The 25,990-nt window shown below is 47.6% G+C and overlaps 1 protein-coding gene across 1 annotated transcript in view; it reads right to left on the bottom strand.

Annotated features, from left to right (window-relative positions):
• The window catches only part of FANCD2 (FA complementation group D2), a 1,182,674-nt gene that overhangs the window by 367,218 nt on the left and 789,466 nt on the right, over window positions 1-25,990 (bottom strand). Inside the window, exon 35 of the mRNA XM_069206781.1 lies at window positions 22,908-23,007. Within this exon, the coding sequence (XP_069062882.1) occupies window positions 22,908-23,007 (100 nt within the window). The remainder of the gene's footprint in view (window positions 1-22,907; window positions 23,008-25,990) is intronic.

The following is a 25,990-nucleotide window of genomic DNA, read 5'->3' as shown; positions in this document are numbered from 1 at the left end:
CCCACAGCATCCAGCATCTTAGATTACATATCCAGTGGTTCGGTAGGGAATGAGCTGTGATTCACTTCAATGGTTGACCCCTGCACTGCCGGGCTCTCAGGGATGAGGTGGTGGGTGAGAAAAGCTGGGTCCCTTCAGAGCAGTAAGGTGGCAATATTCCATCATCCTGTGCACTGGGGTGCCCATGGAGGGCTTAGCCCAGGCCCCCGAGCAGGACATCAGAGAGGGCTTCATTGAAGGGCAGTAGAGGGGCTCTCTGTGGGCTACCCCCGCTTGAAGCACCACTGTAAAAACATTGGCCTTGACATTCACAGAGGGAGCAGGAGTTCAATGACTTCAGCCACCCTACTCACCACTACAGCAATGGATTCCACTTGCTTCATAGCCACACTGTGAGGAGACTCCAGGCCAGTGTCTGGTCAGGTGTGTAGGGCCACTGGTGTTAACCAGCATCTCATAACAGCTGTCGTCATGCAAGTGGGCCAAAGGGTATTCATGAGGCTCATGTTAGCCGTAAGGATTCTCATATGCACCCCAGTCAAAATTCCTACACAGCCTGTCAAAGAAAGGAGGCACAGTGTCCGATCCAGACGGCCATTGGGGTCTGTTCAGCACCAGTGTTGATGTTGGGCCCCACAGCCGCTCAACGGAGAAGATGCGACCCTAAACCAAACCTCCCTGCTTGTTGATGTACCACATCACAGTTGTGCTGTCTGTCAAGATTTAAACAGATTGTCTGCAAAGGGATTACAGAAAGGCTTTGAGCACTAATTGAATCGCTCTGTGCTTCAGCAGAATGATATGCAACATTTTCTCATCTGGAGACCAAGACCTCTGATCTCCAGTTCCTCCATGTGGGCTTCTCACCCTAGGGTGGAAGCATTCATTATCATTGTAGCCACTGCAGATGTTAGTTGGAATGGCTTTGATTGTATCAAACTGCCTTCCATGCTCCACCACATCAAGTCAGCCATTGTGTCCCTGGAGATCGTCACGCAAGAACACACATTTCCCACCATGTTGGGACCACTGCTTGTAGAGGCACCACTGTAGGGCACTCATGTGCCAGCGTGAATGAGTGACTAGCAAAATGTGGGAAGCTAGCAGACCTACCAGGACTGGGACTTGTGTTTAATTCTGAAATAACAGACTCATAGCCTGAATGCCCTGAACCCTCTCTGGAGGGGGAAAGGCTCAACTCACTGTGGTGTCCAGTACTACTCCTGTGAAGAGGATAGGCTGAGAAGGCAGTAGGTGAGATTTGGGCTTCTTTATGGAAAAACCCAGGTCGAATAGCTGAGCTGCTGTGGCCTGCCGGTGGTGCAACACCATCTCAGGAGACTTTGCTTTGAGGAGCCAGTTGTCCAAGTAAGGGAACACTGGAATCCCTGATTATCTGAGATGGGTAGTGATCACAGGCAACTTTGTGAAGACCTATGGAGCCAAAGATGGACCAAACTTGAGCATCCTCCGTGAACTGCATGACCATTTCCTGTGTGCAGATCAGTGCAGAACGTGAACCTAGTTTTTCTCTAAGCAGTACTAAGCCTCTGCTACATTAAGACTGCTGGAGTGGGGATTCTGGTGAACCTACAAATCTACTTTGTAGATCTTGCCACTAGGGTAGATAAGATGGGGCAGCGATTAGTGATGAATGGCTGTTGAAAGTGCCGACCAATATTCCTGGCAGCAGTATTTGTCAATAATCAGGGTCAGAAGAATGCTATGAAGGAAAGTGCCCCTTTTGGCATGGTTACCCCAGCCCCCCATTTTGCCTGATAACTCATGCTAACTTGACTGAGTGGGTGCTGGGATACTGCTAACCAGGCCCAGCAAATGTGTTCTTTCCCTAAACCGTACCATTGATTCCACAAATGGCCCACCGAAAAGAAATTTTTACCAACTGCCCCATTTTATGACTCCCTATCCGGAGGGCGAGCCAGAAAAGGTTCCTGGTTTTGCCTAGCACAGGATGTTGTTTGCACATCCAGAATATCCGGTGAAGAATGCACTGAAAAAATGTTGGGTCTTCTAGAGCTAATCTGTAACCTCTGGCTACCACGCAGTACACTGCTGGTGCTGGTTAAGTTTCTCCCAGGTATCCCTTACTTGTTCCATTTTTGCCTTGTAAAATGTCAGTAGCACTTCCGCCGAAGAAGCAGCCTTCTTCTTCTGTTGGAACTCCATTAGCATACTATATTCAGATTCCACAAAGGGAAGAATGGCTTCTAATATGTCAGCTGCTTTTCTGAGGACAACATGAAGCAAGGCTCCTTCTACAGGGGGTGGCCCTCTCCACTTCCATAATTCAGAGCCAAGTAACTCATACGGGGGGAAGCATGCTGCAGTAGACTGGAAGCATTGCTGCTGTCATCAGTGTTGTGCTGTACCCCTTCTGGCATCTACTAGGGATCTGAATCGGACCAGAATATGTTGAACACTGGAGGGAGGAAGCATATTCCTCCCTGTATTGGGCCTCTCTTCTAAGTCAAAGGATCTATGCTGACTTTGCAGGGGTATTGATATTGGGAATGGTGGAGCTAGTGTAGGTAACTGTGCCGGTGGAGGGCGTGGAGGGGAAAGATCAAAAGAGATGCTCAGCCCCAGGGAATGCTCCACTTTATTCATGCTGACCATTCAGATTTCATACAAGTGTGCACCACCACCGACAACACCAAAAAGATGTTTTGCAGAGCACTTCCTAATTATCCTTGTAATAAATCGGAGGATCTAGTCTTGGTAGGCGGCTAAACACTTACTGCCCAAATGCAGTTCAACACTCTTCATAAAGAGAACAGAACATACGCTGCTTAGACATCAATGAACAAGTATTTACTGCGGATGTGGCTCAAGTCCAGAAATCACATCTCAAGCATTCAGTCAACGCAGCTCACAAGAGTCCGCCTCCCCTGTCCACTCTGTCTCGGCTGGCTGCAGCTTGCCGCGGTCTTGGCTGCTCCAGCCACCTTACCGCCTTGTCGCCCATAGCCTGTTTGGCGGCTGCAGCTTGCCGCGTTTGCCTGCGGTACGGTGACCCCCCTCTCCCTCCCCCCCCCCCCCCCCCCCCCCCCAAGGGTCCCGGGTGTCGCCTTGGGTCGTGCCACCAGCAAGGGACAAGGATTTCTCCACACAGGGGGCCCGTCGATCGGCGGGAGGCAGAAAGGAACTGCACCTCACTACGTCAGTGCCACAGCCCCAGCCCTCCGCCTAGCCCGAAAAGGAGTTGGCGGCTAGGACCAGCTAGCAACTAGAGGGGTGGAGGAAGATCCCCTCCTCCTCTTAGTCCCCGACTACAGCAAGAAAACCCCCAGAGAAGGCCAGAAAAAAAGCTGAGGAAAGCTCCAAGGCGCGAGGTGTGAGGGCTGGAGCGCATCCTGCTGTCGCAGACTACCGACCGCTAAAGCCCCCACTGTCAGGAAGACCAGTGAGCCCACGGGAGCACAAGAAAGGGCAGGAAAGGTCTGAGCGGAGTGGAGCAGTGGAGGGACAACGGTGATGCGGTGAGGGGGACTGTGACTTTAGAAACCCAGAGATCTAGCCGGACCTGACGAGACGCAGTGAGTTTCTGGCTTCTACACCCATCTATATCCTTTCGTATCCATTGCCGCTTGGTACAGCACATTCTTCCCTGCCATTCACCTGTTTGTTTTGCCTTGCCCTCCTTTGCCTGCCTTTCTCTTAAGACCTAGGAAAGATCCCTGGCAAGCCTTGGGAAATTGAAGAGATTTAAACATCGACAAGCAGCAGCTTGTCAGCTGCTTGTCCGCCTGTGAACACAATCCTACAAAGGCTGAACCTGTCTGTGCGGAAACTCAGTCCTACAGACCCACGGACCAAGGGAGAGTTCTTGCACAATCCCACAGCCCCCGCCATCCTTGTTACCCGCAACCTCTAACTTGGCACCATAAGGATCTGCAGGCAAGGCCACCAACATCACCACCACTATTTGGGAGAGCTGAAAGTCCAGCACCCACACCCAACGCCAACGACCTCGACCTACGCAGTGGTTGAGACTGGCTGAGACCGCAGCCTTGGCCTCGATATAGGGAACAGGGCACAAAATTGGGGAAAACTGCAAGCCGAAAGCAGCAACGAGTTGCAGTGGGAAGTGTGCTTGTGCCCCCTCCCACTCTCCCATGGGCGGTGTGGTGGCGCTCAACCCACTCCAGCACACGTCCAGTGCAGTTTGATCAAGTGGCGTCCTTCCTGGTCCTGTGTTCTACTAGGCGCACTGCGAGTGCTGCAGCATCAATTGGAATGAAGCACCAAGAAGGAGAGGTAAATAAAACAAGTGCCACAGCAGACCAGCAACTAGCAGACGAGAACAAAACTCCAATGGACTCCAAGACCGTCTTCAAGCAGAAGGCTTCCAGATCAAAGAAAACTTACATTCATAATTACTTCACAAGAACAAGACTTGGGACAGGAGAAGGAGATGAAGAGGGTGACTCCATCTCTCCTCTGGATAACCCCACCCCACAGGCTCCACAGGCACCAGCCACCCTGCTATCCCTGATACTGGAGCACGCCACAGTGCCAAAGCTGACACGAACCAAGCACAAACGAGAATACAGACAGGAGCAGGAGCAAGAGCTGGAGTCCATACGATGTGTGACCAGCTTTGGTACGGGTTCTTCAATAATCTAAGAACTGGTTGTATTGGCAGACACTGCCTTGGAGTAGCCCCAACGGCAAAAAAAATGACAAAGCCAAAGACAAAAATATGCTTTGTAGGGGAGCCAAAAGAAGCAATTCGTACCTGGTGAGTCCCGAGAACGAGCTGGAGACATCAGGTCCAGCATCCATTAGAGGGATCGTCAATTTGGAACCAGGGAAAATGAATATGGAATCTCCAAGTGGGAACAACCGGGTAACAGTGGTCGAGATTCACCAGCAGTTTCAACCCCAAATCGAGGTGGTTCAAGCAAACAAATCCACAGACAAGGGATGAGTTTGCTCCACCCCACTACACAGCTTAACGAAAGCCTCACGGGAATGGCCAACCATACTAGAGCAAGATGATTGGCCACTGCGAGACATAAACATGGGAGCACCGGGGAAGGGACCAAGAATCCCAAGGAGAAAAAGCCACCCAAAAATGACCCCCACAAGGACAGGGGAGATGTGGTTAGACCAGAATACATCACAGAGACCTTTAATGCCTCCCTTCTAGCCGCTGTAAAAGCTTTAATTTGGCAGTCACACAAAATGAAGATCCACCTAGAACTAACCCACATGCTAGCCCAAAGCATACTAACTATAGATAGTAAACTGAACTCACTATGTGGGAAATTAGACAACTGGGACCATAGCGGGAGTGAGGATAAGTCGGCCATGGGGGCACGAAATGATGAAATAACAGATAAACTGGCAATTCTCCCCAATCTACTAACCAGCATTATCCAGCACTGCAAAACAGCTGTAGGAAACTGCAAAGAACACCTGGTATGGGCGCAGTGGACATCCAGCAAGAGACTGTGCCCTTTGAGTTACCCTCCAAAGAAGGCCCAACACTGCCCACAGAAGGGGAAGAGGGAAGTGGGGATCAGACAATATGCAACAAAAAGCGGAACCCCTAGAACTGCAGCCTTCTGTAGCAACTAATGTCAATAAACAGTATAGAAGAGCAAGTTTCTGACGTAAACCACAAGCCATTGTGCGAGCACGATCTTAGGGTCAAGCAGCAACCACAATTAACAAGACGGCAGAAAAAGAAGCTGAAAAAAACACTTAGTCGCAAAGCAAAATAATAAAAATCACAGCTATAGCGGAACTGCCGACCCCCAGCAGCCATCCGGGCAGAAATGTGATGCATGAAACCTGTGTCCAGGAACATACTTGTAGAGTTATTGACCAAGCTGGAACAGGGAAGGTAAAGTCTTATAAGGACATAAAAATGAAAGAATGCTTTACCATAGGGCCGATTGAACACAAAGCGGCCACGGATTCAACACTCTCTAATGGCAACAAGCATGAAATAGTAAAGAATAATTTAACTCCGACAGGCAAACAAGCAGACTCATTGACCGGTGAGACAGAGGTTGTGACGACCCTAGAACAACTGGCCATGGTGGAGGGAGGTGTGGCTGACACAGAAGGGGCAATCAACAAGAAGCAGCTCCCCTCGACCGGTCAGCCGGTCCCAGTCAATAGAAGGAGCATTGCACGGGATAAGGAAACAGAAATTCCCTCATTTATCAACAATGATGCTCCCAAACGGTATGAAGCATATAATAGAAAGGCCACAACGAGTCCCGCAACTCAATACCAGGAACCACTCACACAAGGAGACAGTAACCAACCGAATGGAATGGAACAGGAAGGGAGACAGGAGGAACACCTCTGGGAATTTAGCCCAAGTGAAAAAAAAGAACTGATTGGAAGCTCATCAAAGAATTTCTTGCACATACAGACACAATGGAGATTGGTCGTGGGGCACCTGGAGCAGAGATCATAGACAGCAAATATTCGCACACAATGTACAATCAGAACACCCCATCATAAAAAAACCAGAGAAAGATCGGGTGTACCAGGGGTTTTTAAATACAAATAGCATACATTGGAAGGAAATCGGCGAACAGCCGACGATGATATCCTCCCCCCTATATGCATCACAGGGCTCCTGGGATATAATAAATAGGTCAAACATCCTGAGATTATTGCATCACATATCATCACTACTGACTCTCACATCAAGGGACCTCCTAACAGTAAATTTCAACAAATACCCATGGATCTGCCCAGGAGAATCTACAACATCGTGGGCTAACCAAGCCTTGGGTGATAAAATCTTCGAATATGAGGGACTCCTGGAAGACTGGAGCATAAAAATTAGCAAACCAAGAAAGGAGTGCTATCTGCAAGTGCTGACCAGGGAAATTCAAGTCACATGCCCTATTAAAAAACCATTCAGCGCCTTGAGAGGCACTCCAGCGGTAGAACCATTGATAATAGACAAGACGATCTCTGTACAGCTAATAAAGCATGCTGGAAAGCCCCAACTGGAGAGCACAAGAACGGATTATTGCATCTCGGGTAGGTCGACCTGGGACTGGCTCCCTACAGCTTTGAACATCAATGAAAAAAATTTGCCTTTAACTATATTGGTCCCCCGCAAAGTAATATAGACAGTACAATTAAGGTCATCAGCTGGAATGTGGCTGGGCTAACCTCTCTCATTGCTAGCCCCAACACTGAGGACTTCCTAAAAAATGCAGATATCCTCTGCTTCCAAGAAACTTGGACGAAGGAACCACAAACCATCACCATACCCCCGCAAAAAAGAGAAACTTGTTCGGAAGACATATGGGTGGTCTCGCAACATTTGTCAATTTAGAACAAGCAGTGAAATCAGTCCCATGGGAGAAATCAACCAACGAGGTTCATGTAATAACCACATATGGCTTTGCCCTAACTAAAAAATAAATTCCAATTGCAATTATAAACTTAGACTTAAATCCTAACCGAGAAACTAAACAGACTAAACTTAAGTCATTCCTGTCTACATTAAAGGAATATGCATACGAGTACCCAGAACATGAACTTCTAATTGAAGGTGATTTCAACACTCGACAACTTGGGCAGGGTGCAAGTCTCCCCGGAGATTCTTTGCGATCCGCCCTAGGGACCTTTTTTTTTTTTTACAGAACACCAACTGAGATCATCACAGGTTAAGATGACAAGGCAGGGCCCATCTATTCCAACATTTAAAAATATCTCTATACTAGACTATAGCCCTCATTACGACCCTGGGGGACGGTGCAAAGATGGCGGTAGAACCGCAAACAGGCCGGCGGTAATTACCGACCCATCATGACAATGGCGGTTTGGCACATGTCAAACCGCCAATGTACCACTTCGACCGCCACCACAGCGGTAACGATCTCCAGGCTGGAGACAACGGTCTCCAGCCCGGCGGCCATCACTAGTCCGCCGGTTGGATCATGACCCCGCATACCGCCATGGATTTCGTGGAGTTTTGAACCGCCACGAAATCCATGGCGGTAGGCACTATCAGTTCCAGGGAATTCGTTCCCTGGCACTTATTGGGGTATCCCTCTCCCCCCTACCCATTCCCTGAGACCACCCCCAACACCCACGACCCCCCTAAGGTGGTAGGACCCCCTCCCTTCCCCTTAGACCCCCCAGACATACACGCCCAATGCACGCTCACACCACTCACACACACATACATACACAGAACATTTCTCCTACACACATCACACCTCCCGCATACATACACGCACTCACACCCCCCCTCTAAACACTCACACTCAGACCCCCATGCACGCACACACCACACAACAATCCCCTCCCCTGTCAGACGATCACCTTACCTGCTTCGGTGGTCCTCCGGGAAGGAACGGGATCCAAAGGGGCTGCTCGCTGCCAGCACCCAATCACCGCACCGCCACGCCGAATACTGGGACGTCACTACACCGCCGACCACCAGTATGGTTGCTGGCGGCTCTCCGTCCAAAAAAGGGCGGAGGGTCACCAGCAGTCATATTATGGTTGGAGGAAGACTGCCAACACTGGCAGTCTTCGGCCCGGCGGAACCTCGGCGGTCTTACGAAAAGACCGCCGAGCTTGAAATGAGGGCCTATATCTTCTTAAGTCCGGCCCTATGGCATAGATGCCTAAATTATGAGGTGATCCAAAGATCTGTGAGTGATCACAACCCGTTACAATAGAAATCACCCTGGAAGCAACAAGTCTGCCGTCCTACATAGCTAGTGGCCAGAAACTCGTAACAGGATATCTGTATCTCTGTTTTAAAGTCTTTTACTGAACTTTTATACACACTGTTATAGATTTGGCCTACCTCACCTTCTTTTGTATTTTTATTATATTATACTCCTTTCAGGCAATAATTTTATTTGTTGCTTATAACACGTTTGTTTAATTTGTGTAGGTTTGTACACTCCACACACATTGTGGCAACCCCTACATAATTCCCTCTAATAAGCTTTCATAAGCGCACCCAGATTCTAAAATTATAAAAGGTGCTAGGAATCCTTCTTATCGTAACTAACACGCATTGCAAGATGTGGGTATGTTCCATTTTCAAAGATCATCTACACGCCATTTAGCATTCTATAACTATAACCAAGTTTGGTGATTTAAATCCACACTAGTCCAAGAGAACTTCAGGTAATGGCACGATGAAGTGTAATTTAAGTTTGGTCAGTGTTTTATCGTATTTTCTACTATTGTGCTCTATGCAAAGGTCTTAAATAATCATGAAAATAAAGATTATTCATTCATTCAAAGTTATTTACATTCAGTAACACATTACCTGGTAGAGACATATTCTAGTTGCAGATTCCTTACCTTAGAATTTTCCCCAGGAGTTAGGCCAGATCTCGAGATGTTTCTTCAAGCAGTACCCCTGTGCACCGTTAGGTGGCGTCAGTCGGTTCCGCGCTCTGTCGTGGACATTGTGTGCAGTGGAATGATGTTGCAGGACTTATGTAGGCGCCACCACAGCTCACTGACATAAGTTTCTTTTCCGATCTTTCCACACCAGCAGCACAGAGCCATGAAGGACACTAACCACTGGTTTGTCAGAAGTAGGGTCCTGAAAGGGAGGTCCCTGACCCTAGAAATCAGTTAGCAGAGCAGGGAAAATGGGTGGGTTGGGAAGGAAACTGCAACTAGAATATATCTCTACCAGATAATGCGTTATCAAGAGTAAGTAACTTGTTCACCTGCTGGAGACTTCTAGTTGCAGATTCCCTACCTTAGAATAGATACCCAAGCAATACATCCCAAAGGTGGGTCTGAAAACCAAGATTATACTAGGAAGTCCTGCGGGACCAAACCGGCAAAATACCCATCCCTTCGGATCTGACTGTCCAGGCAGTAGTGTTTGGTGAACATGTGCAAAGAAACCCACTTTGCTGCCTGACAGATGTCCAGGACTGGAACTCTGCATGCTAATGCAGTGGTTACTGCTGCTCCTCTGGTAGAGTGAGCACACAAACCCTCTGGGGGTTGCTTCTTAGCCAACGCGTAGCACATTTTAATGCAGAGAACGATCCATCTGGAGATGGTTCTCTTCTGCACTGCCCGACCCTTCTTTGCACCCACATAACCATAAGAGCGGATCATCCACCTGGAACTCTGGAACGATCAAGGTAGAACGTCAACGCTCTTTTTGGGTCCAGGCGGTGGATTCTCTCCCTTTTGTTAGAAGGATGTGGGGGTGCGTAAAAAGGAGGTAAGGTGATGGTTTGGCCTACATGAAAGGGCGTGACCACTTTTGGTAAAAAGGCCTGGTATGAAGCACCACCTTGTCAGGATAAATGGAAAGGAAGGGAGGCTTTGATGAAAGGGCCTTCAACTCACTCACCCTGCGGGCAGAAGTGATGGCCAAAAGGAAGGCTGTTTTTAAAGTCATAAGCTTGAGCAGACAGTTATGAAGTGGTTCAAAAGGAGCACATATTAGAAAAGTAAGAACCAGGTTAAAATCCAATCGGGCATTACGAGCAGTGAAGGTCCCACTGCAGAGCCTGCAAATGCCATCTGGCATGTGTCACCAGCAGGATGCAGAAGGTCATGAGGCCCAGCAGCATCAGAGTCATTCTCATCGAAATCCAGGATAGAGGCTGAAACATCAGTATAATAGTCTGAATATAATGGACTTGCTGCTCGGGTAGATAGGCCCGAAACTGCACTGTGTCCAGAACAGCTCAGTTGAAAGGGAGCGTCTGAGAGGGAATCAGGTGTGACTTTGGCATATTTATAGTAAACACCCAAGGCCGCCGTATTCTGGAGGTGGGAGAAGACAGCCTGGGGTTAGCCTGTCTTCAACAGCCAATCGCTGAGGTAGGGGAAGACCGAAACCCCTGACATGCGCAGATGATCTGCGACCACCGCCATAACTTTGGGGAACTCCCGAGGGGCGCTGATAAGGCCAAGGGGGAGCACGGTAAACTGAAAATGCTTGTGGCCTACCATGAACTGAAACTAATGTCCCTGGGCAGGCAGGATGGGAATATGGAAATATGCGTCCTGCAAGTCCAACACTTCCATCCAGTCTCCTGGGCCCAGGGCAGATAGGACGTGAGCCAGCATGAGCATTTTGAACTTCTTCCTGAGGAATAGATTGAGAGACAGGAGCTCTAGGATAGGGCGAAGGCCATTGTCCTTTTTGGGCACCAGAAAGTAGCAGGAATTCAAATCACTGCTACTTCTGGCACAGGGACCCTCTCTATGTCTCCACTGGCCAAGACAGCCGTAACCTCCCCGGGGAGAATTGCCAGGTGATTCTCCGTCTTCCGATCGTAGGATGGTGGCATGGAGAGAGGAGTAGCCTTGAAGGGGAGGGAGTAGCCCCTTTGGACTATTTGAAAAATCCACCTGTCTGAAGTGATGGATTGTCAGTGGGGCAGGTGAAGGCGAATCCTGCCTCAGACTGGTCCCTGATGGGGAAGCATCAGGAAGGTGTGGAGGCTGCAGCAGGAGGGGCAGTGGACTGGGCAGACCACTGACCCTCGGATCCCATGACCCCAGCCACGCAGAGGCTGGGCAGCATGCCCGGAGCGGTAGCTGGAGGGAAAGAGTTTGTTGGGAAACCCTTCCGTAGCCACGAAAGGGGCAAAAAGGAGACTAAGTGGGTGAAAGGGGCAGTTGCAAGGCCCAAGGAACTGCCCATAGGCCGGGTCCTTTTAAAGAGCTTGTGCGCATAGTCTGCTTTATCTCTGAAGAAACAGGTGCTGTAGGAAGCTGGCTCTCTATATAGTGCACTAAAAAGAAGTACACTGCAGCGAGTCCATTGGATCTCCAATTGGTACTGCAGAGAAGAAAGTAGATAGGACTAATGTTCCATTTGTGTTAGTGTGGACGAGCAGTTAGTGTTATCAGATGGTAGTGCTAAACATTTGTCATACTCACAGAAGCAATAAATGAGGCACACACTCAATGAATAAATCCGAGACCAATTTAGAAAGATAAAAATACTTTTATAATATTTGTTTCAAACCCAAGCACTTAGAAATCAGGTAGGTAAACTTTTAAGCATAAATACTTTGCAGTTTTAAAAATAGACAGTGCAAGAGTTCTCTCAATGTTATCCTACAGAAGAAGAACAATGTTCAGCAAACATAAGATTAACAAAGATTAACGAAGCGGGTCCTGAGTGTTGAGGGTGCAGGCATCGTCGAGGAGTCCAGCAGGTGGTCAACCAAGATAGACTTGAGCTCAGGGTAGTGGGGGACGCCATTGGCACTGGTGGCCCTCCTCAGTTGCCATGGGGGCGACGGGTGCACTGCCTGCTGTATGTGTCGGGTTTTATCTCACTACCAGGCTGTGGGAGAGGGGGCCTGTGTTCGGGGGCTGCAGGTGACTTGGATGAGTCCAGGAGAGGTGACACTCAGGTGGACTCGGGCTCAGGACAGCTGGAGAGCCTTGCTGGCACCGTTGGTGGGCCTTTCACCGGGTCGAGGTCATTAGGTACAGAGGTAATTTCAGGTTTTAGGTCTCAAGGCTAAAGAGTCCTTGTCGGATACTTTGCTGCTGAGCAGATCCGCTGTTTCTGGGAGTCTGAGTCTTTTTAGAAGGCAGGCAGGCTTCCTGGGTTTCTTGAAGCTGCAGCTGCAGTTCAAATTCTTTTTGTGCAGTCTGTTGAGATCAGCAGGCAGGAAGGGTTGGTACCAGGTCAGCTGCATCTTCTTCCTCTTTTTCTGCAGGGGCGACTCTTCTTTGTCTTTCATCTTCGTAGGTAGTCAGGACCTTCCGCTGGGAAGTGTTCATAGAAAGGATGCTGATTCCTCCCTGTGCCTGCTGCCAGTAAGTCAATCAAAGGGGCTCCTCCAACTTTGTCTGGCTTTCCTTCGTGCTGAAGGCCTGCCCTGACTGACCGTCAAGGGTTGAGTTACTAGGACCATGCAGGTCCTCACAAAACATACAACCTTCTGTGCAACAGCTATTTGCATTAGCCAAGGCTTGTTGGACAGCTCAGGAGGGACTGCAAGGATCTCCTGCATCCTCTGAACTCCGCAGCTGGAATTCTTCCTTCAACGTCCTGCAGGAACTTCACCAGCAAGAATGTGGGGACTTCCTGCCTGCATGCAATGCTTGGACATCTGTCCCCTTCTTCAGGTTCTTCGTGTCCAGAATCCACCCCCAGGTTCTTCCGACCCGGTCCAAGGGTCACAACAGCAGCTGGACAATCCCACTGACTCCAACAAAGGCTTCTGATGTCACTTCACCCCTATGCACCTGGGCTTCCTGGTGTAGGTATTCAAATCTTCTGGGTATCCATGGGTGGGGGTACAATCCAACATTCTTTCTGCCAACTGGTTCCCTCGGAGTCCATTGGGAAGGGTGCTGAATCCATAAAAATCCAACCCCAAAGGTCCTGTGTTAGCCTATGGGACACCCGGCTCGATAAGAACTCTGCACTTGAGCGCCTGAGAGATTTCTGGTACCCACCTCTGGTAGTTTATTTTACTCCCGTAGCCCCTGGAATTCGAACACACTTACCTTGGTTGGGCATCTTCATTCTTATATCACTTTCTTAGTATATGGTTTGGCTCCTCCATAGGGCCCCATGCATTTCTATGCTATTCCTGTTTGTTTCTGAGTATATATTTTGTGTGTAGATATCTCCAAAGGGAGACACACCAACCTTGGTGTAGTCTTTAGTGTTATAATAAAGAGTACTTTATTTTTGCAGGTTTGTGGCTCTTTCTTGTGTTTTACTGACTGACTACTGTGGTATTTCAAGTACTTTACACTCCTCCTAGATAAGCCCGAACTGCTCTCCACAGCTACCCTAGAGAGCTTTGGCTAGCTAGGCACCAGAACACTATCACTAAGGGTTGCCTTGACTCAAAGTACTAAGTACCAGGGGTTACCATTTACTAAGAACTTACAGTGATAGCTAAAGAGTTTGGCAATTGTGCAAAACAACTAGGTAGTTTTGGGGAAAGAGGTCTGGCACTGGGGACCTGGTTAGCAGGGACCCAGTGCACTAACAGTCAAAATCACACCAAAAACCAGGCAAAAAGTGGGGGGTTGCCATGTCGAAAGAGGCACCTTCCTACAGGTGCCATCAAGGGACATGTCCATAAGATAGGAGTGGACATCCCCCGACTTGGTCTCCTTTGATGTCTTATGCTAACCCAATGTACCTAAGGACTTCGGGTGGGGGTGATGAAGAGTGGGGGCTCCGTGACCATTCTCGGAACTTTCCTCTTGACCGGGAGCGACGCGGAACCGAGCACCAGGTCGCAGGTGGCTTTAGGGACTGCTCCCTCAAAGCTCATTGATGCATGGTCCGCCATTCGGAGCACAACTTCGGGTTGTGGTCACCCTCCAAACACCAGGAACACATGAGATGCAGGTCTGTCACAGTTATCATCCGATGAGAGGAGGTGCTGGACTTGAGCCCGGTCTTCCGTGACATCTCGATGCACCTGGAGTGTCAAAAATAACTTGAACAAAAATCGAAGTCCAGTCAAAAACTAACTGTAGGGGTAGTGTTTCTTCGTATCAGCGCAAGGCGGGCGCTGAAAGAAAATAATTGACATCAGCACACGCAGGTAGTACCTTTATAGGTCCTGCAGCGTCATTCAGGAGCACAGGGCACCAATGACGGACGTGGAGATCACTAAAGCCACCTTACGAAACGCAGGGGCACTGCTCGAGAAAAATCTCCAGATCCAGACTGACACCTGGGGGAAATTCTAAGGTGAGGAATCTGCAACTAGAATATGTCTCTACCAGGTAATGCGTTTCTGAGGGTAAGTAACTTGTTTTTTAGGGATCGCTCCCTTAAAGCTTTCGGATTCATGGCCCGGCGCTTGGACCACGAATTTGGGTCATGGTCGCACTCCAATGACCACAAACACGAGATGCGGATCGATCACGGACATTATCTGATGACAGGAGTCGCAGGGCTTGAACCAGATCTTCCATGACGACATCTCAACACACCAGGGGCCATATGTACGAACACATTTTCCCATTGACACAGAATGGGAAAAACACTTTGCTACATCTGGCCCCAAGAGTGTTAAAAAAAAAAAAAGCTTCAACAAAACTCAAAAAGTCCAGTCAAAAAGTAACTGTCTAGGTAGCTCTTCTCCAGATCTGTGCGAGTCTGGCACAGAAATAAAAGAACTGGTGTCAGCGTGCTGGGGTGGCGCCTATATAGGGCCCGCAACGTCAATCCGGTGCACACAATGCCAATGACAGACACGGAGCTGACCAAACCCACTTAACAGCACGCAGGGGTACGGATTGAGAAAAATCTTCGGATCCAGACTGACGCCTGGGGAAATTCTAAGGTAAGGAATTTGCAACTAGAAGTCTCTATCAGATCAAACCCCTAAACAACATTGTTGAAAAGTGGTAAACTTTACCACTCTCTTGAGGAAAGCAAAGGTTACGCTTCCGTCCAGGAGAAATGACACACTATCCTTGGATGAATCAACTGCAGCAGTCAAAAGGACGCTCCTCTCCTGGATCTTATAAATATTTCAAATCCTCCCACAACCTCAAAGATGGAGAGATCACAAGACTCTGAGGTGTATGCAACAAATTTATTTGGACTGGTAACAGCTTCAAACTAAGCTGGAAAATATACACAAGGTGATCATTACAGTGAAGGTAGGGAATGTCCTACCTGCAGCATAATCACCAGCCCTCATACGTTCAATACATGGTCAAATGGATCAGGTGCAAGACCTAAAAACTATGCTGTTTCATTGACCAGAAATCAGCCAACAGCTTAACAGGAGAGGTGCCCGTGAATTTTATTTATCTATGGTCATGTGAGCCACACTTGAGGTTGGGTACGACCAGCTAAGAGGATGGGCTTGATCACATATCTGTCCATACCTACCCCATTGATTGGCAAACATGGCTTCTCGCCCAGATGGCTACTGATTATCAGGAAGAGAGATCTCAGGGTTGCTTCAAGTTAAGGAACTTCTAACAAAAACAGAACAATTAAATCCTCTGAAAATATTAAGAGTATATGGGATCACAGAAGCTGATTGCTTTCATTATTGTCAGTTGCAACACTGGGTCCACACCTTGACAATAAGAAAGGAGTCACAAGGAATCATGGCACTTAATTGACTTAACTCCCTTCCACCACCAACCTAGTGTCTAGGATATACATGGTTCTTCATTTTCAGCAGACATCAACCAAATGTCTGTTGGAAATGGCCCTTTTTACAGGGTTACGCACAAACCTTTTCCCTTCTTCCTCATATTTTTTTCTAATTTGTTTTTGCTGGTTGATTGTCTCTGCACACTTTACCACTGCTGATCAGTGCTAAAGTGCAAGTGCTCCTATGTAAATTGTATTGGTGACTGGTTTATCCATGATTGGCATATCTGATTCACTAACAAGTCCCCAGTAAAGTGCACTATGTGTGCCCAGGCCTGCAAATCAAATGCAACTAGTGGGCTTGCAGCACTGATTGTGCCACCCACATGAGTGGCCCTGTAAACATGTCTCAGACCTGACATAAAAGTGTCTGTGTTTGCAGGTTTGAACTGCCAATTTGACCTGATAACTGTACCTACTTGCCTGGCCCAAACCTTCCCTTTTTATACATGAAAGGCACCCGTAATGTAGGCCCTAGGTAGCCCCATAAGCAGGGCGCAGTGGACGTTAAAGATGGGACATGTGCCAATGTGTTTTACATATCCTAACAGTGAAATACTGCCAAATTCGGGTTTCACTGCTGTAATGTCTATCTCTCTCATAGGTTAACAAGGGGACTGCCTTTAATTATCCTTAAAGTGCAGTTTCCTTTTGAGAGCAGATCGAGATGAAGAGTTTGGGGTCTCTGAACTCACAATTTAAAAATATATCTTTTGGTGAAGTTTTTTTTAAATTGTTTATTTGAAAATGACACTTTTAGAAAGTGGGCATTTTCTTGCTTAAACCATTCTGTGCCTCTGCCTGCTTGTGAATTTCACGTCTGGGTCAGACTGACATTTGGGCTGTTGTGAATTTTCTCTAGGCAGTGACACAAAGGGAGCTGGGGTGTAGCCTGCATATCCTGATGGGCCATATGGGCTACAGTGGAGGGAGGAGTGGTCGTTTACACCCGATAGGGCTGTGCCTTCCCTCACACAATGCAGTTCCCAACCCCCTAGAGGCCTGGGCAGGGCAGAATCTTATGAAGAGACGTTCTTTTGAAGTATGCCTACTTCAAAGGCACAACGGGGTATAAGTAGTGGACCCAAAACCCCAGACTTTTAGAATCTTTCTGGATCAAGAGGAACCTCTGCCAAGGAGAAGCGCTAAAGAGCTGGAGGAGGAGTACTGTCCTTTTGCTGTGTGTGCTTTGCTGGGTTGGCCTGCAGTTGCTGCTTCTGCCTTAAAAGAGAGAAAAGGGTGAACTTTTCTGTGTATCCTGCTTGAGGGAGTTCTTCAAGGACTTTGAGTAGAGCTTGCCTCCTGTTGGAGGTCTCAGGGATACCAAAGACTTCAGTTTCATCTGCTTGCAGCACTGGTGTAAGGAAATGCCTCCTTAGCATGGTTACCCCATGAATTTTTGCCTTTTGTTGATGCCAGTTATGATTGGAAGTGTGCTGGGACCCTACTAACCAGGCCCCAGCACCAGTGTTCTTTCCCTAAACTGTACCTTTGTTCCCACAATTGGCACAGCCCTGGCACACAGATAAGTCCCTTGTAAATGGTACACCTGGTACCAAGGGCCCTGATGTCAGGGAAGGTCTCTAAGGGCTGTAGCATGTCTTATGCCACCCTGTGGACCCCTCAATCAGCACATGCACACTGCCTCTCAGAGAGAATGACTAAGTCATCATGGCACTCCCCTCAGAGTGCCATACCCACCTCACACTGCCTGTGGCATAGGTAAGTCACCCCTCTAGCAGGCCTTACAGCCCTAAGGCAGGGTGCGCTATACCACAGGTGAGCACTAGGCCCCTACAGTGTCTAAGCCAAACCTTAGACATTGTAAGTGCAGGATAGCCATAAAGAGTATATTGTCTGGGAGTTTGTCAAATACGAACTCCACAGTTCCATAATGGCTACACTGAAATCTGGGAAGTTTGGTATCAAACTTTTCAGCACAATAAATGCACACTGATGCCAGTGTGGAATTTATTGTAAAATGCACCCAGAGAGCATCTTAGAGATGCTCCCTGAATGCCAGTCTGACTCCTAGTGGTAGGCTGACCAGTTGCTGCCAGCCTGCCACAACCAGACTTGTTTCTGGCCACATGGGGAGAGTGCCTTTGTCACCCTTTGGCCAGGAACAAAGCCTGTACTGGGTGGCGGTGCTTCTCACCTCCCCCTGCAGGAAAAGTAACACCTGGCGGTGAGCCTCAAAGGCTCCTGCCTTTAATTACAGCAACCCAAGGCATCCCAGCTAGTGGAGATGCCCGCCCCTCGGGCCACTGCCCCCACTTTTAGCGGCAAGGCTGGAGGAGATAATTAGAAAAACAAGGAGGAATCACCCACCAGTCAGGACTGCCCCCAAGGTGCCCTGAGCTGAGGTGACTCCTGCCTTTAGAAATACTCCATCTTGAGAAAGGAGGATTCCCCCAATAGGATTAGGGATGTGCCTCCTTCCCCTCAGGGAGGAGGCACAAAGAGGGTGTAGCCACCCTCCAGGACAGTAGCCATTGGCTACTGCCCTCCTGACCTAAACACACCCCTGAATTCAGTATTTAGGGGTGACCCAGAACCCAGGAAATCAGATTCCTACAACCTACACAAAGAAGAAAGACTGCTGACCTGAAAGCCCTGCAGAGACAATGGAGATGACAACTGACTTGGCCCCAGCCCTACCGGCCTGTCTCCAGACTCAAAGAACCTGCACAGCGACGCATCCGACAGGGACCAGCGACCTCTGAAGCCTCGGAGGACTGCCCTGAACCCGAAGGACCAAGAAACTCCAGAGAACAGCAGCACTGTTCAAAAACAGCAACAACTTTGCAACTTTCTTGCAACTTTTAAAGACTTCACTCTTCCTGACGGAAGTGTGAGACTTCACACACTGCACCCGATGCCCCCGGCTCGAGCTCCAGAGAACCAACGCTGCAGGAAGGACTCCCAGGCGACTGCGACCTCGTGAGTAACCTGAGACGACCCCCCTGGAACCCCACAGAGACAAATGCAGAGAGGATCCAGTGGCTCCCCCTGACCGTGACTGCCTGGAACAAAGAACCTGACGCCTGGACCAAGCACTGCACCCGCAGACCCCAGGACCAGAAGGAACCAAACTCCAGTGCAGGAGTGACCATCAGGCGACCATCTGCCTAGTCCAGTCGGTGGCTGGCCCGAGAAGCCCCTGTGCCCTGCCTGCACCGCTAGAGTGACCCCCGGTCCCTCCATTGATTTATATTGAAAACCCGACACTTGCTAAGCACTCTGCACCCGGCCGCCCCTCTGCCGCTGAGGGTGTGTTTTGTGTGCCTACTTGTCCCCCCCCAGTGCTCTACAAAACCCCCCCTGGTCTGCCCTCCCAAGACGCAGGGACTTACCTGTTGGCAGACTGGAACCGGAGCACCCTTGTTCTCCATAGGCACCTATGTGTTTGGGCCCCCCTTTGACCTCTGCACCTGACCGGCCCTGTGTTGCTGGTGCGGTGACTTTGGGGTTGCCTTGAACCCCCAACGGTTGGCTGCCTTTGCCCAGGAAACTGAACTTGTAAGTGCTTTACTTACCTCAGAAACTTAACTTTACTTACCTCCCCCAGGAACTGTTGATTTTTGCAGTGTCCACTAGCTTACTGCCATTTTAACAAAAACTGTGTATGTTACTGCTCTAATTCAAAGTTCCTTACTTACCTGTGTGGAGTACCTTACATTTTATGTATTTACTTCAAATATTGAATCTTGTGGTTCTAACATTAATTAAGAAAATATATTTTTCTGTATAAAAACTATTGGCCTGGAGTTACGTCTTTGAGTGTGTGTTCCTCATTTATTGCCTGTGTGTGTACAACAAATGCTTAACACTACCCTCTGATAAGCCTACTGCTCGACCACACTACCACAAAATAGAGCATTAGAATTATCAAATTTTTCCGCTATCTTACCTCTAAGGGGATCCCTTGGACTCTGTGCACACTATCTCTTACTTTGAGATAGTATATACAGAGCCAACTTCCTACAACTGGGAACCCTGTGTTCTGTGCTGTTCAAGAAGAAAACCACTGCGATGCCGCCAATGACGCCGCTGGCCTGAACCGTGACCTGATGACGCCACACTGCCCCGCTTCACACTGCGACCCTGGTATCACCGATGCCATCAGTGAACTGCTGCTTGCACCGTGACCTGTGGGCCCCGCACTCCAGCATCACCTTGCTCACACTGCAGCCTGCGCACCCCAACAACGCTCCTGCTGACACTGGCACCGCTACCTGCACAGAGACCTATGGACACCGCTAGTGGGGTACACACAGCACTGTCCCGCACCGCAGCTCCAGTCCACCAACACCAGCACCATCACCTTCAGTGTCGTCACCAGGCGTCCCTGTCTGCACCGCGAACGTCGCACGGAGCCTGTCCCGCGCCGCACTGCCGACTTGGGCATATCAACGACATCGCTTTAGCAACGATGACGCCACTGCCTGCACCGTGACCTGGCGACACAGCACGTCGCACCACCCTGCTTCACATCACAGCCCTGTTCTCACTGACACCACTGGACGCTGTCACTGAGCCGCTGCCTGCACGTGACCTGTGGGCACTGCACCGCGCATCGTCCCGCTTTGCACTGCAGTCCCAACACCATGCACCCCAGCGATCCTGACTTCATCAGCCTGGAGTTCGATCTGCAACACGTGTGACTTCAAGGGCCCGACGACCCCCACACTGACCTCCAGAACCGTCACCTCGAAGCCAGCGACGCGGTCTCTGGAGCTCATCGCGAGGATCCCGATGTCCTGCATTTCCAAGGTACTGCTTGCAGGTCTTCCCAACATCGTAGCTGGCCCGCGACGCCACAGCCCGTCCGAATTGTTGGATTTGTTCTTCATGACGCCGTGATAGCCCCAAATGAAGCTATTGACTTCAAGGAACTGTCTTTAAGTAATTTTTGCAAAATTCATATCTTATTTTTTGTATGTTGGATTTTTATCGTATCTGGTCTTGTTTTATATAAATATTGGCTATTTTTCTAAAACTGGTGTGGTGTACTTTTGTAGTGTTTTTACTGTATTACTGTGCGTTATGTGCAAATGCTTTACACATTGCTTCTGAGATAAGCCTGCCTGCTTGTGCCAAGCTACCAATGGGGTGAGCAGGGGTTATCTGAGCTGGGTTTCTCTCTTATCCTGACTAAAGAGAGGGTCCCTACTTGGACAGGGTGCAAACCGACTGCCAACTAGAGACCCAATTTCTAACAATATCCTTATCAGGAACAGTGGAAAAGGTATGTTAAAATTATTGTAGACTCTAAACAGTGGGAGGAAATAGTCATGTGAGCAAACAACTATGGAAGACATGTACAGGGAAAAGAGGCGATGTAAAAGATAAAAGCACAATTGGCACTAGTAAAAGAGGCACTATACAAGATCATGTAAAGCTGGTATTAAACTCCCCAAAGGCTACATATGATAAATAATGTTGGAGAGTTTAGAAGAAGATTGGCACTAGATTGCACATCCTCCACTTCTGTCCAAAGTTGGTGCAATTCAGAAGGGGCCTGGTCACACATGGTAAGGCTAAAACCATAAGCTGGAGAAGCTTCTAGATAGTTATCCTGAGGCAGCCAACAAGAAAGTTAAATTCCTGTTATTTAGTCATCGGAAAACAATCTTACATCAATATCTGTGAATCAGTATTAATAGGTAAGATCATTAGCTTGATCTACAATCTTTGGCTGCAGAGCGTTTAGGCTCTCCTGAGATGCGATAAACTCCCTAGGTAGATATGGAATATAAATACAATAGTTTGCTTGAACGGGTGTTAGCTTACCTTAATCGGTCTCATATGTCACAAGAAATTAAGAGCCCTGGGCTTATTGGTTGGTGATCAATACCTTTACAACGTGAAGGGTGGCCACAAGGAGTAAATCCAGACAAGGTAATGTGTTAAGAAATTGAACTGTCAAAGTAACGGGAGATGCTTAGATGTGGGTCTAATGAAGAAGGGTAAGTGGGTGAGGCAGTTTGAATTTGGGAGGAATTATTAGGTGGGCATTCAGGCCTCATGGATAACAGTTAAAGCCCTAATTAAAAAAAGACTGAACCAAACCAAAAAAATGAAGATGCCTTGCAATAGAGTGGTGGGTGATGCTGAAACCATGAGGAGGCTTAGGGGGACAAAAGCCCACTGGGAAGGGAGAGGTAACAGAGAGGACAGAGAAGAAAATAGTTTAACAAAGAGAAGGGGTGTAGGAAGCGGAGTCCACATATGCACTACAAAGCAAGGTCTGACGTCAGCAGTGGAAGGTTACATACCATCCAATCCAACCACTGTGCAACCAAAGTGCTCTGGGCAGGCATACATAAGAAGAGAGATGAAAACCATCAAATCAGGCCTAGGAAAGTGACATAGATAAGAATTTCTACCAAATCATGAATAAGGGGCTGACATAATGTCAACTCTATGTATTGCATTATTAACAAAAGGTAATCTGCAAAGCACAGCTAAGTGCTCTGTAGGCAAGATCTACATAGTAGACGGTGGCACCAAGGCATGGTTGGCAGTATCACTTCCAGTTATAGTCACAAGAAGTAGATATCAGTGGCTGGGAGGAAAGTCCCAGAGTCCTTGTTTGGTGTGGTGAAAAAATAGAATAAAGATTTAAAGCTGTTGGAAATCTTCAAATAACAAAGTATCCATGACACAAAATCAACACAAAATATCCACAGACGACACTGCATTCTATTTTTGTTTCTTTAGAAACGTCTATTACTTTTAACACAAACATCATGGATATAGAGAAAATCCCACTTACCGAAGCAAATTCTTCAGATTTTCATTGTAAGCAGTACCCTTCTCTCGTTCCCCTGTTGGCTTGATCCAAACCTGTCCCAAGAATCTCTTTGCCAGTAAAGCTGTTATAGATGAGATGTCCACAAGCAGCAAAATACAATAATTATAAAAAAAAAGATTAAAATGACAGCACAGAAAGGATACTATGCATGTTTTACAGGAGATCATTTCAGCATTCTGAGTACATTTATGCCAAGGTGCATTTGAAAACTTCACACAAACTATACCTTTACTCTGACTTGGGATAGAAAAATTCACTTCTTTCAAATTTCTACTTCCATAAAAGTGGAGATGGCACAGGTGCAGGGAACAAAATTGCTGGGCGCAGAAGATATGACACCCATGACCAAGAATGAAGAATGATTTGTAAGCAATCCCTAATGATGGTCCTGATGTCTCTGACATCTGTAGCCCAGTACAGAAATTTAAAAGATGGGGCAAATAAAGAAGTTAAGTAAATCTACATAGGTAAAAAATTAATACTTTTCGTGAAATATCAATTTGATAATACATAGGATTTTGATAATAGCTGTACGGTGCAAGAATAGAGTTGCCTTCAGATAGAGAAGATCTGGTATGAGGCATAGCTTAAGTATGAAAGATTTAATGTCAAAAGAATAACAGTAATTCTAGTAACGCCCAAACAGCAATCCGCCCACAATACTATCTCGGACTATGCCTCCACCACATGATTTATTTTGATAACGAGGAAGCAAGGTAAGAGACAATTAAATATACAAATGGGCGCTCATTAGGTCTCCTTTGTCACAATTTTCCACACACAGTAACAGAGGAGAGAAGGTATAAGTCACTTTCAATATTGGTAGGAAAAAAGTAGTACTGATGTGAAATAGATTTAAGTATAACCAAACCTAATACTCCTAATACCTGAAAATGACTACCACCTTAAATCTATTTCGCAAATGGGGTTTTGATTTCCAACAAATATGTTCACAATGACTCACCATCACTATTTATCTGTTTTTGCTTTCTATAAAGCACTGTAAATAGCAGAAGAGCACTTTGAATGGGGTGGGCATTTATGATAACATTGGAATTCACAAGCACAGCAGGACTATCTGATGCTGATAATATTCTAAGTCTGCCAATTAATGCTGGTTTTATAGCTCTGGACTAGCCCAGGTGTAGCAGTTAAGCAGGAGATGGTTTAGCAACACTTAAAGATGATCAGGTCCAGATCATGTCTTCCATGTGACACCAGCCAATCCGTAGCAAGGTGTCAAGCCATAGTAGAGAGCTATGGATTAGTACAAAACCCTCATTTTAGAAAATTATACATATCAATTTCTGAGCTCCCACCAGGAAACACTGCATAAAGCTAGAATTACTACATCTGTGAGCCAGGAGATGAAAGAACCACTGACCAGAAAGCCACATAGCCTTAAGTTAATCTGAACAAGTAAGGCTTGTGCTGAAGTAGTCTTAAATTCAAATGTTTGGTGTGTGTGTGAAGGGCACTGTACATATTTGTCTCCAAATCATTTAAAAGATGGGTGAGTTTCAAAAGCACTATATAAAGTTATGATGGGATGCAGTCATGCAGTAATTTGGGGCTGAACAAGAAGGCCTTGAACTGAGATCTCTCCTTGAAAGGTAGCCAATTAAGGGTTTCAATGCTGGCATAATGTGGTTCTGGCGCCTTACAACAAAAATGAAGCAGGCCGAGTGGATCTCTAGTCTGCGTGACATGATGTAGTTAGAAGGTAGTTCAAATGCAGAGTTCAATGAAGCTTTCAAAGAGAGAAGGAGTAGAGAGGGCACAACCAGGGGCTGAGGGGGTTGAGATTGCTTTTAAATAATAGACAAAAGATGGCCACAACTGTGGCTAGAACTAGTGAAGTTTATAAGGACTCAGATAAGGTGACAGGAAGGGGGGAAATGTCAACATAGTCAACAAGTAGGATCTCAGTCTTTTGCACCTGAAGGCAGAGTAGGTTCTGCTGTCTCCAATTCTTGGAATCTGTTAGAAATGGGGTCTCTAGTTGGCAGAAGTATTCAACTTTGTCCAAATAAGGACCACAATCCTAATCAGGGTAAGTCACACACAATCCAAGTTATCCTGTGCCCACCCTCTGGTAGCTTGGCACTTAGCAGTCAGGCTTAACTTAGAACGCAATGTGTAAAGTATTTGTGCAATAAATCATACAGTAACAGTGAAAACACCACAAAAATACACCACACAGGTTTAGAAAAATATATCCTATTTATCTGGTTAAATTAAGGTCAAAACGATAAAGGTTGAATAAACACAAACTGAAATATCACTTTTGTAAGATCAAAAAGAGTCTTAAATCTTAGAAATTAACAGTTGTCTCTTGCTTGCACAAAGTACCTGGTTTGCATCAAAATGATCACGCACGAGGACTGCAGAGAAGGAGATCTGTGGAAAAATAGGGTGTTCGTCTGATTTTGCACAGACGATGTGCTGTTTCTTTCCACGCTGCAAGGGGCTTTGCGTCGATTTCCAGCATGCAGTCTTGATTCCTCACTTCGATGCAGGGACCTTCTGACACCCAGGGACGATGCAGTGACAATACTGGGCGTGCGGGAAGAAGTAACAGACGTTGCGTCGATCCAGTAGGCGATGCGTAGAATTTTATGTTGCATGGCAGGTGCTGCATCGAATCTTCACTCAGGAAGTCAGGCTGCATCGTTTCGGCTTGGCTGTGCGTCTCTCCGGTAGGGCTGTGCGTTGAATTCCTGGTCGTAATGCAGGCGGTGCGTCGATCTTCACTCGGGAATTCGGGCTGTGTTTTGGTTTGGCTGTGCAGCGATTTTCTCGTCGCTGAGCAGGCTGTGCGTCGTTTCCGGCAGGCTGTGCGCCCATTTTCGGCACCCAAGGAGTTTCCTTGAACATGAAGTCTTTTTGGCCCTGAGACTTCAGAAAACAGGAGGCAAGCTCAATCCAAGCCCTTGGAAAGCACTTCTCAGCAAGTCAGAGGCCCGCAAGGCAGCAGGGCAACAGCAGAACAGTAGTCCTTAACAGCAAAGCAGTACAGGTGAGTCCTTTGAGCAGCCAGGCAG

This window comes from Pleurodeles waltl, chromosome 9 (assembly GCF_031143425.1).
Source record: "Pleurodeles waltl isolate 20211129_DDA chromosome 9, aPleWal1.hap1.20221129, whole genome shotgun sequence".
In the NCBI taxonomy this organism is placed as follows: Eukaryota; Metazoa; Chordata; class Amphibia; order Caudata; family Salamandridae; genus Pleurodeles; species Pleurodeles waltl.
This window is presented reverse-complemented; position numbering and strand designations above follow the sequence as displayed.